Below are 15,537 nucleotides of genomic sequence, written 5' to 3' on the forward strand. Positions count from 1 at the left end.
TTGATTTTATTGTGTCTCAGTGTGATCAAATGTGTTTTATTATGATTATATTGAGGTCTTATTGGGTATCTATTGTTTTTATTGTGGATTCTTTGGTGCTTTTATGTCTGGAGCACTGGACCAAATGAATTTCTCTGTGTGGGATAATAAAGTTGATCTGAATCTGAATCTGAATCACTCACTGACCCTCACAGCCAAGTCTGATCAAAATACATTTTGTAACAATAAATATATAAAAAATACATATAAGGAAATAAATGAATATAAACTTGATTTATTGTTGACTTGATGTGTGTGTTGAATTTGTGGTCTGATAAAAACAGATCTGTTGAAATAAGAGTCGCCCCCTGATGGCCATTAAATAAATGTGCACACACCTACACACTACACAAATCCGAATACTTTATTCGAAAAAGCATAAATAGTGTTTTTTTTTTACCAAAACTTATTTTGTAAAAATATTTGAAGAAATATTTGTTTTCAGGAGGAAAAAAAAAACATGTCAAATACCAGCGTGCTAGTCAGTTACATCACTATCTCAGTGACTCTCCTCTGCTCCGCTATTACGTCTATCAGCAGGTCTCAACAAGGGGAGTCACATTTCCTTATTTGAACATCACTCCCAGAGTTGGGGGTGTTCCCCAGAGATAAAGCTGAGCTACTGACACATGCAAAGTGCTCCTAAGGGACTCTCCATAACCTGTTGTTCCCCTTCTCCTTTCCACAAAGTTAGGTTGCAAAAAATAAGCAATAAGTGAAAAGTGCAAAGCAAGAAACGCCTCTGAAGTTCTTCCTTACACATTACACGCTGTGCTGTGTCTGTGTTATGGGTGTATAAATACGTAAAGGTCTATCTGCATAGTGGCGACTAGCTAGACTTTAGCTCAGTAGTCAGTGCAGTCGTCTATTATTTGGGAGTCTCGAGTCAGAGATCCGGTGTGGGGACCTCCTTCATTATATTGATTATTCATGAACACTTACTTTAACACTTAAGTTTTCTAAAATCAAAAGTGTAATAAAAACAAACACAGGATTTTTACACCTATTTCCACTTTTATTCGAATGTAAATACAAATACAAATAATTTTGCTGCCTCAATGAATATAGATACAAATACAATTACTGGCTTCTCTGTACATCTCTACTACACACATAAAGAGCCTGACTCTGCAAAATGTTTACTACTGCCTGTAACCGGATCACTTGAATATTCATCTGAGACCAAAGTTAATATTTAAAATTAACGTCATAGATTGTCACAATAAATGTAACAAGAAGAAAATGTATAGAAACCTGTAGGTAATGTGCTGCTCTGTAACTCGCTGCTGGAAGGTTTTCAAACATCACCTGAGATTCTGTCCTTCTTTCAGTTTGTGGATTTGGGTGAAACAACTCAAGAGTTTCATGAAAGAGCCACAGTGATACTCAAACTTCTTCAAATCATCTCAAAAACTTATATTTGTATTATTTTTCAATCAACTCCTGAACTTAAGGCTGATCTTTCTCTCTGACATCAGAGCTCACCTGTCTGTGTGTCTCTGTGCTGCTCAGGCTGCTGCAGACAGGGTTTTCATAATGAAATGATGCCTGACAGTCACAAACAGATCAACTGGACAAGCTATGGCTAATTTAGCTTATAAATAATGTTCATGTCTTACTGACACATATGCAATAATAACTCTTGATCCACTCAGACCCTTATTCTGCTCTTTCAGCTCTTTTCTCTTGATCATAATAGCGAACTTCTTTCCTGAAAACACACAAACCTGGCAATTCTGTAGTGATCTCACCATTTACATTACGTGGAATTTGAACAGCTAGATTGTTTGAGATCTGTAAAAATATTGGAAGGGACATGTTCCTACCGACCATACCCAAATCTAGGCCAATGTCTTATATATAACTGATCAAAGATTTAATAATAAAAATATGTGTTGCGGACTTGTCTTGTAGATAATGTAGCCCTGTGGAGACAGACATATGCACTCAGTGTTTGATTACCTCAACATAATGAGCTCATTGTGGTATAACTTTTGCCAAAATGATGGTGGATTGAAAATAGTTAACTGTGGCTTGATTGTGCAATAATATAATGTGTCATGTTTGTGTTGGTCACAAACCTCTGTTCTTTCTCCTCTCCAGGGTATTCGGGCTAAAAGAGTCTCCAGGGTACCTGAGCACCAATTTAAAGGTTCCGGGAGATACCATGTAGTAATTAGTGTAGGATGTTAGTGTACTTTAATCTACTGTTCAGGTTTTCTATGATTCTATTGTAATGTGCAGCATAAATCTAGATGAGGTAAACTATTTGACGTGTGTAGTATAAAATGTATTTCATGTATTTGTTGTTTTTGTGTAGTTTTGATGTTAGGGTTGGGGCAGATTACCCTATACTGTGGTGGGGGTCGAGGTCGTACCCAGTGGCAGCTATATAAGGCTGCCAGTTTCCATCAAGCGCTGCTGCTGTCAAGATCACATGCTGCCTGTCATCCACAGTATTTTATGGGGAGAATTATGACTGTTGTACTGTGTCTGTGGGTGAAATAAACACCTGGTTGGTCTGCAACCTAACCTCTGCCTCAAGCCTTTTGCTTTAGAGTCCAGCCGCTACATGGCCATCCTAACACAGTACCATGAGAAAGCAGAACACACGAGACAACAGCAGTGTTATATTTTTATTCGTGTCTTTGTTATATCTTCCTGTACACACACACACACACGTTTACCCAACTATGAGTACTTATGGACAAAGCCTGCTAATATATATACTGCTTACCAATGACAGCTGTCGTCAAGATCAGCAAATCTACCATTCTTTACCTTTGTGAGGCTGAAAAACTGTAGTTTGTCCAAGTCTCAGGTTTTGAATCATGTTCTCAGTCATGGCCAGCAGAATCACAACATCTTCATTTGTCACAAGTGACAAACCAAAAGCAGTTGAGGAGGCTGCTACCTCAGCACTGCGTGGAGTATGATGGCACTACAACAGCAGAAAGGAAAAAAAATCCTACAAAACCTTACTTGTGTATTATATTTTCCTATATATGTGCTAGCATACCGAACAATGGACTCCATGTTCTGAACTGAGATAGCACCAGTATGTCCATAACTGAGTATTTCATCAGATAGGACATGAGCATGAACATGAAAAATAAATTCCATAAAATCTAAAACCTGGTCATTTCCTGTTCTACAGAAAGTGATCCCTGTTCCTGCTTTCTTTCTTGCTCTTGCTGTCCCTGCCAGAGGTTGATGCGATTGCTTATTCAAAGTTTGTTCATATTAAACGTGTCATGTGTCCAGATTGCACCAAAAGAGCGTCTTTCTCCAAAGTAACTGTTGATTGTTTGATGGTTGTTTATTTGTGATTTAGAACTTAACCACCGTCACGGGCTTTTTCGCTCTCAGTGAAAACTTTCCACTGCTGTCTCTCTGTTGCTCGTTCACCCTCTCTTTTCTTTTTCTCGTCTTTTTAAAAATGAGTCGGGAGACCTGCAACAAAGCTGAACTTTTGATGTTATCAGATGAAGAGAGATGTCCTCTCCTCCTCTCCCTCATGGCAGGATTGTAGAGCTCTGATCGTGACCTGCAGTAGCAGAGCCCAGGGCTGATATGAGTTTAAATTTATTCATATTTATCATGCCACGTGTCCAAATTACACCAAATTCGACATGGTACTCCTTTTTTTATCGAAGGACGCACACAGAGAGATTTCCTTGCTTTAATACTGTGGTTCTCAACCTGTTTTAGGCCAGCGACCCCCTGTCTATTATCCAGGTTGGGGGTCTTCCCTCAAAAAAATGATGTTATTTGACTAAAAACTATGCATTTTCAAACAATTTTGGACTATTATCATTACAATATTTATTAAACTGTGATTTTCTCATCCTCTCACAGTCAGGCCACTAGTCAGCTGCAGGGACACTATGGTTCAAATTTTATCTTTGTCTTATCCACAAACAATTTATTTGTCCCGTTTTGCACATATCACAGAGAAACGACAGACGGTCTTAATGCCATCTCACACTTTTTATTTACTCGGAATAAAAGACACACATCAGACTTTATGATCCGATAAAGATTTATACTGTCTGTTAATATTTGACTTTCGTTTCCTTAAAGGACTCTTCAGGTTGAAGATGAATGCAGAGAGCTGAGACTGTTTGTGAATCAACAAACCTGAAAAACCTCCTGCTGTGTGGTTCATGTTTGTTCTTCTTCTGGTTGGTTTAGTTCTGGCTGAAGCTGCTGATTCATTTCACCTTCACTCATCAGCTTGATTCAGATTATTTTCAGCATCTAAAGGTAACATAACCAACAGGTGTTAAAATACTGAGTGACGTTTAGAAAGAATGAAGAACACAGCCATCAGTCAGCATCTTCATCCTGTCCTCCTCTAAGCTAAACACAAACACCAACAAACAGAGCAGAGGAGAGACAGAGAAGCGCGACCTTAAATGACTCTGCAGTCTCCCCGTGTGTCTACACAGGAGGCGTTCAGGTACAGTGTTGAGTGTAGGTCACCTGCGTCTTGGCAGCGCTCAGAGCCCAAAACACAAATTTGTATGTAGACTAGTTATGCGCGTTAAACGGAGGAAAACAGACTTGACAGTGCTGTGGAAAACACAGGAAAACTCTGAAGTCTAATAAGGGAATTTTGAAAATGTGTATTCAAATGTAGGATTAAACTGTTATTAAAAACAGACACACAAACAACATCTCCCTTTCAAAAGTATTGCTTCCAGCGCCCCCCGATGTTATGTGAACGGCCCCGTTGAGAAACGATACTTTAATAGACAGATTAAACACCTGTGGAGGTGCAAAAGTCTGATAGGCTGATAAAAGAGACTTTTTTCATTCAACCCTTCATGTTCCAACACAAACTGAATAAGCAGGTTTTAGTGGTTTATTTCCTCAGAGACGATTTGTGAGTCCTGACACGATAAAACGGTAAAACACGTATTTTAAGAGGAAAAAGTATTAACCATTTAAAGCTGTATGTCCCTCCTCTAAGCCAAAATTAAAACATAAGTCCCTCCACAGTGCTTAAAAAATATTTGACATGTCTCCTCAGTTTTGCACCACACACCTCCCTCTTAAACAACAAACAGCCGCTTATGTTCAAGCCAAAAGTGAAAGTGTTTTCACCAGTAGAGAAAAGGGACCTGTAATGGCGGACCGCCTCGGTATATGAAGAGGAAGTGCTGCGTTTTATCAGGACAGAAAGACGCCTGAACAACTGATTACTGCATGACTGAAACCAACTCCTGGATACAAGATGTATTTTTAACATGGAGGAATCTCTTCTACAAAGGTGGGTTATACTTTTATTTTGGCAGTGATTTTTCTGTTATGTGCCTGATGGGAGAAAAACAAGTCGAACAACGCAGAGCTATTTGTACAACAGATTATTAATGATAATTCATGTGATACTCAGGGCTCCACTGTAAACTGTTGTATGTTGTGACAACCTCAGTCTCAGCTCAGAGGAAACGTTTTACTTTGAACTGTTTTCAGTATTTTTATTGACAAACCTGATTCTTTTACTTTGGTTGACTATGATCGATCCCAATTCTTTCTCAGATGATCAGATGTTGATTTGATTAGCTGCTTTTATTCACATGGTATCAGTGTCTATACTAGGCCGAGGCCTACATCACCAGACCTGGGCAGGGCAACGAATAATTGATGATATACACACTAAAGAAAACATTACTATCGTTAATGCGGTGATTTCAATGATTTATGTGCATTCATTCGGTCTCTATATACAGATGATAGTACATGTATAGTTTGGTACTGCGGACCGCGAAGACGTTGTTTAAAGGCCAACCGGAAACTCTGACGTTTCACAAGTTCAGCAGAAAGACAGGCCACATTTCAGACGAAATGACCATGTATTGGTTGGATTTAGAACAATTTAAGTATTCATCTGAACCAAAAGGCAAATTTCAATCATAAAGGGAAATTGCGATCCTATTTTTATAGGTTGAGAGCTGCGTCTGGTGGTGTGATGATTTAATGCAACTTTTCCCCCCAAGAACGCATGAAAAATCGGTATTTATATATTTACTAAAGCGCCTTTTAAAAAATATTGCGGGTGTTTTGTATTTGCAAGGACACATCTAATCAGTAATAATGTAAAACCATTCCACTTTTCTCCTACAAAGCAAGTTTATTTGTACAGCACATTTCAACAACAAGGTAATTCAAAGTGCTTTACATAGAACATAAAATGCATCAAGACAGAATATAAAAGCAACACAAGTAAAAAGACATAAAAAAACAATTAAAAAGTGTTAAATTTGGAAATAAAAAGAAGCTAAAATAGAATAAGACAGATAAAACAAGAGAATAAAAGTTACAGTACAGTGTAAAATATTAACCCTTAATGTGGTTTAATGAAAGGCAGCAAACAGAAAAGTCTTCAGCTGTGATTTAAAAGAACTGAGAGTCACAGCAGACCTGCAGTTTTATGTGGAGCATACACACTGAACTCTGCTTCTCCAGGTTTAGTTTTGACTCTGGAGACAGAAAGCAGACCTGATCCAGACCTGATCCAGACCTGATCCAGAGAAACTAAGACAGTATCTAGTTTGTTAGTTTGTCTCACAGTCTTTCAGATTATTACACATCCTTCTCTATTTATTGACTTGGTTTACTGGTTAATGTTTCTTAATGTGGACGAACATGTAGAGATGTGATATTAATTATATAAATGTTATTACTATTATTGATTAAATCATTAGTCAGTTGCCAGAATTAGTTTATTGTCACTAACAGCTTTGATAATTGATTAGTCATTAAATTAATTTATCAAGCAACAATGTCAAAGTTTCTCTGTAGTTATGATGCTGCTTTTCTCTGTTTTATATCAGTGTCAAATGTTTACTGTTCGGTTCTGGACTCTTTCTGTTTTACATCCGCCAACACATGGGTCTCAATCTCGCGGCCCTCGGTCGAGTTTTATATGAATGGCACTTTACTGTGTTGTGTGTGGAAGGTCTGGAGCTGGAGCTGAACGAACCTGCCAATCACAGAGGTATATGGCTGTTTCACAACAACTATGATATTTATACAGGAAGAATGTGCGCACCTCACGATAGATTGTGTCGTTATTTTTGTTACACAGCTTTCAGTAAAATTCAATGGTGAATTATTAAACCTTATTAAAGCATCATTCTGTTTATTTCAGCATCATCTCTCTGTTAACGATCACTTCATTTTGTTTTGAAGCACTTTGTAAAGTCCGTTTCAACACGAGCTCTATCAATAAATCATTCATCATGGTGGTGACGGTTTGCAGAAAAATGTGATGAATCAGGGGTAAAGTCGTTTCAAATATCCACAGCAGCCGTGCGTAATGATCAGCTGTTGGAGAGCCTGTGCGTAATTCTCACTGAGGTCTGATGAGCGGAACGGACACAACTGTTGACGTACGAACGGAGGTTTAAAGACCTTTACATCCATTTTTGGCTCACTGTGACAGTAAATGAGGCTCGTGCATGTGATTCCACAGTGTGTGACATTAAAACAACAGAACCAGGTGTATCTGCGTCTTTATAAGTCTGGCAGATAATAATGTATGTGCATATTTCTGTCACATAATGCCACGTTGTGAAATGAATTAAAAGTGAAAATATACGTTTCCATGAACGCACTTATGTTTATCCGACAGAGATCATAAATACAGAGAACAGCTGGTGCTGCTGTGCCACACGTCATATTTGATTTGACAACGCCGCTAACTTCGCAGCGCCCGCTGCATCCATGGAGTTATTATAGAAAATAAAAGCCTCCACGTTGCTCTGCAATGATGTGACATTCACGAACAAATTATTCGAAAAAATCTTTCGGGTGAATGAAATGTACTGAATCATTTGCGGAAAGAGATTTATTCCTCAAAACATTTTACTCCATAGTAAATGACTTGCACAATAAACATTATAACGATATTTCTTTATGACGTCATTTGTTTCACTTGTTTCTATGACGACGTTTACAACAACAAAAGCACGGCGGGTAATGAACAACCCGGTAGTGGTCGCCTTTTTTGCGCCTGCCTCACCCAGACTCTGCCTCCAGCGGCCCCCAGGTCATTTGAGTTTGAGACCCCTGCGCTTAAAGCTTTGTGTGCAACACACCAACATACATTATTAGATATTTTGATCATTTAAATTTAATCACTAAAAATACAGTAAGGAATGACAATTAATTAATTAATTAATTAATTAATTAATTAATTAATACTACAATCATAAAATACACAAAAAAGTAAATAAAACTTTACTCTTTACCAGATGTTTTCAAACTGTGAGGCCTCATATGAAGATCGATGTGTAGTGAGAAACATGAGACAAAGACACTGCATGAGGTGAAAGGAGCAGCAGCTTGCTGGTGATTTAAAAACAAGTTAGTTATTGTAGTTTGACCCGTTTACCAGCACAGTGATCAGCTGCAGCAGCAGCACTGGCTGTGACACACTGATCATGGAGGCAATTATAGTACCTGAAATAGCAAATTTATTTATTTATTTATCAGGAGTGTTGTAGCCTGAAGCTACAGGGGATAAACCAAAACACTGAAATATGATGAACAGTAGAGAGAAGAGAGAATGGTGGGCGAGCGAGCTAGAGAGAGAATGAGAGAGAGGGATGCTGATAGTTTCACAGTAGTTTTGTTTTCAAAGCAGAAACAAATAACCATCAAATACTCATCAGATTATTGACTGTGGACACAGATACTCCAGAGTTTTAGGTCTCCAACCTCTGCAGGTCTCCTTCTTATTCATTCAAGTCAAACATCAGTCACACAACAGCAAATACAAAGTTGTCATAACATGTTTCATCCATGGCCTGATGGAGGGCAGTCTGCCCATATGGATGCTGGTCATATACATAACAGCTTCATGTTGAAAATACATGTTTCATGTCAAAAGTCAGGACACATGTGGACATACGGTACATTACTCCTCATGTTTTGGACCTTTAACTATATTTAATATAGACATCAGACACTATAACAGAGTAAAAATAACAGAATCACAAAAAGTATTAATATGTCCCCTGTATGATAAATGACCCTTTTCACATTGCACAGTGATGTGATTCACTGTTAAAATAGAAGTATTGATTAGTGCAGCTTTAAATATGTAACTCAGAGCTTGTTATTCATTGTAACTTTACTGTAGTTAATTCAGTGCATTTGTTTAATCAGTTGTGTTTGTCTCTCTGCAGCATGAGGTGGCAGTCATTCCACTAACATGGAGAAGTATGAACTGGTGGAGAGAATTGGGAAAGGTGGATTTGGAACGGCCATCCTTGTCAAATCCAAAGAGGATGAACACCAATATGTCATCAAGGAGATATTTGGCATATCTAGAGTAAGAACCTTTTGCATAATATTCCACAGTATCAGTGTTGATTTGAGCTCCTCTTTACTATGTACTCTTTCACATTATCTGTCCCTCTCACTTTGACAGATGTCACCTGAAGAGAGGCAGAAAGCTCAAAAAGAAGTTGAAGTCCTCGCCAACATGAGTCATCCCAACATTGTCCAGTATAAAGAGTCTTTTGAAGGTATAAATGATCCAAGATCTCAGTTGTAACCTCAAAGAATCTCAGAGTTCATCTACTGCAATAATATCCTGATGCATACACGTGTTTTCATGCATGTTCCTTATGCTGTATAAAAATCTTTTTAGTGAAGGACTGTCTGTGTATTGTGATGGACTACTGTGAGGGAGGAGACCTCTTAGAGAAGATCAAATCTCAGAAAGGAGAACTTTTCTCAGAAGAACAAGTAAGCTACATGACAATCTAAGACAATCATGAATGTTGAGGATAAACCTGATAATCTTTAGGGTGAAACTGTACAACATGTGGATAGAATTCATCATATAACACTCACTATTCCACTTCACTGTATATGTCTTTAACATGTATTTAGACTCTTTTTAATGTTTTTATAATATCTCTTTGGCTTTTTCATTCATTAGAATTACAAATGATGTCTATAGTGCAAGTTGATACTCTTAAGTGTATCTTTACGTTCCTCTGCCTTTCTTAGATCCTGGACTGGTTTGTGCAGATTTGTCTGGCACTAAAGCACATCCATGATAGAAAAATCCTCCACAGGGACATTAAACCACAGGTATCGCTTCATGCACCACATGATCCTGCCTCAGTGATGATGCATCTTTCATTTGTATTGTATAAACTCATGATAATGACATTACATGTCTTTTCATGATGTCTGCATAGAACATATTTTTGACAAAAGATGGGACTGTACAGCTCGGGGACTTTGGAGTTTCAAGGGTGCTGAACAGGTTTGTAAAATGTCATCTGAATGAATCTGCAGATCTCTATAAAGCCAAGATTAAAATGGAAATAGTAAAGCATAATACAGTCTGCTTTCTATTCTCTTCTTATTTCCAGCACTGAAGAACTGGCAACAACAATCACAGGAACACGACTTTACCTTTCACCAGAGATCTGCGAAAACAAACCATACAATAACAAAAGGTAATAACTTGATGCTCTACGTTGTGTTTGTCTCATTTGTGTGTAAATTAACATTTAATAGTAATCCAGCAGACAAGTTCTCTCTCCACTGAACTGACTGTGAGTCATGCAGGATTAGGTGAAGGTTTCTGGGAGATGTGAAGGTATCATGTCTCCTCTTTATTGAGCAAACAAACCTGTTTGTTTATATCTACAACAGGAAGTTACTGTAGTATTGATTTCCTCCTAAACTATTTTAAGTGTTCATGTAACCTGATCCACTTTAGTGAAATGAATGAAGTAAATTAAGCAGAATCTCAGGGACAACAATGGAAATAAGTCTAGGACTTAATAATCATTCAATAACTGATACAGTCTGATATGTTTGGAAGCTACTGTTATTGAATAAATGTAAATCTACCCTCAGAACTGATCCCAGTTTGTCTATTTGTTTGTTCTCTCCTCTGACTTTCTCTCCTCTGCAGTGATATTTGGGCCCTCGGCTGTGTCTTGTATGAAATGTGCACTCTTAAGCCTGCAGTAAGTATTCTGTGTGTGAGCTGTTTAGTAATTCATGTAGATTTAATGTATCTTACATAGCATTGCAATGTTCTCTCACATACTGATTTAGATCTCTTCTCTGTATGTCTAATGGTTGACAAACAAGAATGGGTCATCTTTCCTTTCCTTGTTTTTTCTGCAGTGGTTATAACTGTGTACTAAATGTGTTTCCTCTCAGTTTGAGGCTGGTGATAAGGAGGACGTATATCTGAAGATTATCAATGGCCCATACCCTCGCGTGTCTGATCCATACTCCCAAGAATTGCGTTCTTTCTCGGCACAGCTGTTGAAACACGACCCAACAGAGAGGCCCTCAATCAGCAGCATACTGGAAGAACCTTTCCTCTCCTGTAGGATACAGAAGTTCCTCACACCACAGGTGGAGAGCACAGTTAGTTATCTTTGATACAACCCGAATTTATATAAAGCAGATTGTTATGAAACATTTATTCTCTACTCTGTACATCATCACTTGTCACAGGGTCAGTCACAGACTCTTATGATGTCTAAGAAAAAAATAAAAAAGAAGACGCTCGAAGAAGAGAGGAGGCAAGAATATAAAGGTATGTAAGCCTATAGGCTCCATTTTTCGATGCCTGAATCTTGAAATAATCTGCACTAAACCACAGGAGAGAATTATCCTCTTACTTTATGAACTTAAGTTGTGATGTGAAACTTAATTTTCTATTTTTATTTCTCCTAAGATATCTGTATGTTTACTGCCCCCTAATATACATGGAAATTATAAAAGTCAATGATTAAAGTTAAACAATTTAATGGTAAAAGGGTCTTCTTCAGTTTAAGCCTTCATCTATCATTATCATTTAAATGGGACCTGTTATGCTTTTCCTTATTTTCAGTCATATATATAATGTTACAGTGTTGGATGTTCATATTAAAAGTAAGCCATCATTTCAAATAATGAGGTAAACATCATCATCACTGTGGCTGTTTCTGATTGTACTATTCCTCCCTGCACTAAAAGGCTAACATTAATAACTTAAATCCATCCGTCCCCTTTCTAAGAGCACTATTAATATACATGATTGTAAAAAGGTCACAGGTTCCAGTAAACACAGCTCTCACTGTTGATGTGTATAAAAACAGTAGCCTCTTGCATTTTAAAATTCAAATCAATGTTTAATAATTTTCTTAATTTCACTGCAGGTGCATCAACCACCTCGACTGCTGGTGCAGAATCTGGTTATGTAACCCAAGAAGCTCACAGTGCTGGTAAGTTATGTGTTTCAGTCAAACCTATAGCGAGATACATTTCCCACTTGTTGTAGTGGTCTGTAGTGGGCTTTAATGTCACAGTAAAATCACAGTTAGCTTTCATAATGTGATGTTTACATTTCCCTCTTGTTGTGGTGCCCCAACAGTCAGAGGGGCCCCCAAGCAAATTTTGATTAGGGCCCCCAAAGGTCTAGGGGGCCGGCTCTAACCAGGAGTCACCAGATCGGAATTTTTAAAATTGTACACATAGTTGGTTTTAAAGTCAAATCACAGTTAGCTTTCATAATGTGATGTATTTCTGAGTGAAACAGAATATATGGGAGGAGTACAGTTAGAGAGGGGATTTGTTTAAAGTATTTCAATTTGATTGCTTTATCGTTGCCACTAAACACCACTATCTCTGTTAAGAAAAGGTGTTTTATAGTCTCTGACTGTAAAATGGGAAGTTACTCATTTATTTTTTTGATTTCTAAATATATGTGGCTGAGGATATTTAATATGAAATCATCTTTCTTAAAACATGGTCTTCCTCAATTATCCAACTGGATATGAATGAAGCAGATGAGCGTTTTCTAAGTTAACATTCTCAGTGTTGTTGAAATGAGTGAGTGCAGCTCTGACAGCATGTTGTTGTGTTTGTGTGAAGGTGTCGGCTGCGAGGAGGGAAACACTCCCTCTAGAACCGCTCTGTGTGGGAAACATGACACCAAGACAAAAGCTCAAAGGTGAGATGAGGATCTTTAACTGTCCATGACCCAAATCATCCAACCATCATTATTCACACTCAAAGCTGTTTGTGTTGTGTTGACCATCCTCTCCTGTACCCAGCTGTGTGTCCATGAAGAGTGATGATTCTAAGGAATGGATGACATCATTTAAAGATGGACAATCTGACGGTGAGCTACACTTTTCTTCAGCATCAGTTCAGAGTGAAGCAGGTGGAGGTGAAGATGGTGTTGATATAGATGTTGATGCTGAGCTAAATTCAGACAAACACCCACTTGAGCCTAAATGTCTTGATGCAAGAAAAGGTTAGTGTAGTGAATTTACAGTCCTTGATGGTCAATTTCAAATTCAGGTTTAATGAACAAAAAACTGTTAATCAGATTGTGTTCATTAATAAAAGCCTAATTGCTTAATTTTGTTTCATAATAATTGATTTTTAGATATTAAAAATGGGTCCTCAGCAATACACCCCACCCAGGAAGTGCAGTGTTGAGTGTGAAGTTGTTTGGATGAGCATTCAAAGACCTTACATTGATAAGAAGTGAAATCTATTTGTAGAATAAAAAGTCCCAAATCCACAATCATGCGTAACATGTTTTGGTGTCATCAAGGTAACATGCTGTCCCATCCCTATTAAACCAGTCTGAGCCTTTGCAGCCTTTCGCACTCAATCACTTACCAGGTGATTTCAGTTAAGTCTATGAGGGATCAGGGTTTAGGGCTTAGGGGGTGATATTGAGAGGTACCGTTTCAACAAAATGTATCATATCAACATTTCTAAAGTGACGTAGTTCACATGAGATCTATATTATATGTATGGATATAGATAGATATAGATATATGTTATATATCTGCTATATATCTGCCCGCTTCCCATTTCAACCGACAAAAGCGGGTGTTTTTAGTGAAACGTCAGGACATTTGCAGCCATTTTTCTGGCGAGAAAACCGGGTTTTTTCGGTGAGACATCTGCCATTTTTATTTTAATTTTTATTTTTATTTTAACCCAAACCTTGATCTTTCCCTAACCCTAACCAAGTGGTCTTTGTGCCTAAACCTAACCAGACCTTAACCACAGCGTTGTCACACCATAAAACATCATTATTCAACGGATAGAAATGTTAACATGCTACGTTTGTAGAAATGTTGATATGATACATATCACACGTGTTGAAACGTAGATATTCAATGTTTCTGTGGTTTGCAAAACATTCAACGCCAACGTTTTGTTCTGGTGGTTTGGTTGGATCGGGCCTATGGGCCTAATGTGTCCATGGAGCATTCTCACTAGAGACTTCCAGCTAACTTCCAGTTTAACCCTCCAGCTAACTTGAATGGAGATCAAACGATTCAATCGTGCGGCTCTTCTAGACTTTCTAAATGTGATCAGACCGAATTGATTTAAACATTTTGTGGGGATTTTGACGCTCAAAGAAATGTATCCACTGATATACAGACGTCTCTTTCACAATTTAAGTCTACGGGAAAAAGTCTTTTATGTGCTGGGGTCGACTATCCCCCATATTCTCAAGATAACTGATTACAGTTATTGTGTTTTGAGGTCTCTTCACTGCACTCCTCCTCAGAGCCCAAGATAAAGGTAAATAGAAACCTGTTGTTCAGGTGTATAAATACAACAGATGCATGAGACAGTCCCAGAGTCTCCTGCAGCCTGATGTCAGGTGTCAGTGAACCTCAGTATGCTGGAACCATTTGACTGTTTGTATTGAACTTGAAATGTGACACAAAGCATTTTCCCAATATAATCAGAAGTTGATCATAACTGTATCCAGTTAGTGATGATTTGAAATATATGCAGTATTTTCACTGACTAATGATTTGTACTTTATGTATTTTTTAAGATGGACTGGTTCTGTCAAACAAAAAGATGATATATAATTGTGTGTCTAGATGTTGAAGAGCAGGAGAATGAAGAGAAAACACTGACCTCGACTACGATGGACACAGATGGACGAAGGTCTACAGGTACACTCCCACTCACATTACCTACACTTATTTAAGTAGATTTAGTTTTAACCAAGAGACATTTATGAAGGTCTGAACCATGAAGGAGAACTCATAGATGCAGTTCAACAATGGGATTTATGTGAAATCACCAGAAAAGAAACGATAACATGAACTCTGTTATAAAATATTTACTTTGTCCACAGTTCAACTCATCATAGCTGATTACATTTACCGTCTTTTGAGGTACCTCTTCACTGCACTCCTCTTCAGAGCCCAAGATAAAGGTAAAAATAAAGCTGTTGTTCAGGTGTATCAATTACTTTTGCTTTTTATATCAAGAATAAATACAACAGATGCATGAGACAGTCCCAGAGTCTCCTGCAGCCTGATGTCAGGTGTCAGTGAACCTCAGTATGCTGGAACCATTTGACTGTTTTCTATTGAACTTTATATGTAACACAAAGGATTTTTCCCAGTTTAATTGATTGAAATGTATTTATTGGGACCATGTACAGTGTTAAACATAATTGTTAACATTTGA

General features: G+C 37.8%; 2 protein-coding genes across 2 annotated transcripts in view; one reads left to right on the forward strand and one right to left on the reverse strand.

Moving 5' to 3' along the window:
* The window catches only part of LOC122986896 (NLR family CARD domain-containing protein 3-like), a 1,497,050-nt gene that overhangs the window by 325,459 nt on the left and 1,156,054 nt on the right, over positions 1 to 15,537 (reverse strand). The gene's annotated exons all lie outside the window — the stretch shown is intronic.
* Positions 1 to 15,537, forward strand: part of LOC122986633 (interferon-induced very large GTPase 1-like) — a 79,350-nt gene that overhangs the window by 57,416 nt on the left and 6,397 nt on the right. Inside the window, 7 exon segments of the mRNA XM_044357937.1 lie at positions 10,991 to 11,045; positions 11,245 to 11,445; positions 11,548 to 11,629; positions 12,234 to 12,299; positions 12,949 to 13,027; positions 13,131 to 13,198; positions 14,940 to 15,014. Of these exon segments, the coding sequence (XP_044213872.1) occupies positions 10,991 to 11,045; positions 11,245 to 11,445; positions 11,548 to 11,629; positions 12,234 to 12,299; positions 12,949 to 13,027; positions 13,131 to 13,198; positions 14,940 to 15,014 (626 nt within the window).

Source organism: Thunnus albacares, chromosome 1 (genome assembly GCF_914725855.1).
Source record: "Thunnus albacares chromosome 1, fThuAlb1.1, whole genome shotgun sequence".
Classification (NCBI taxonomy): domain Eukaryota; kingdom Metazoa; phylum Chordata; class Actinopteri; order Scombriformes; family Scombridae; genus Thunnus; species Thunnus albacares.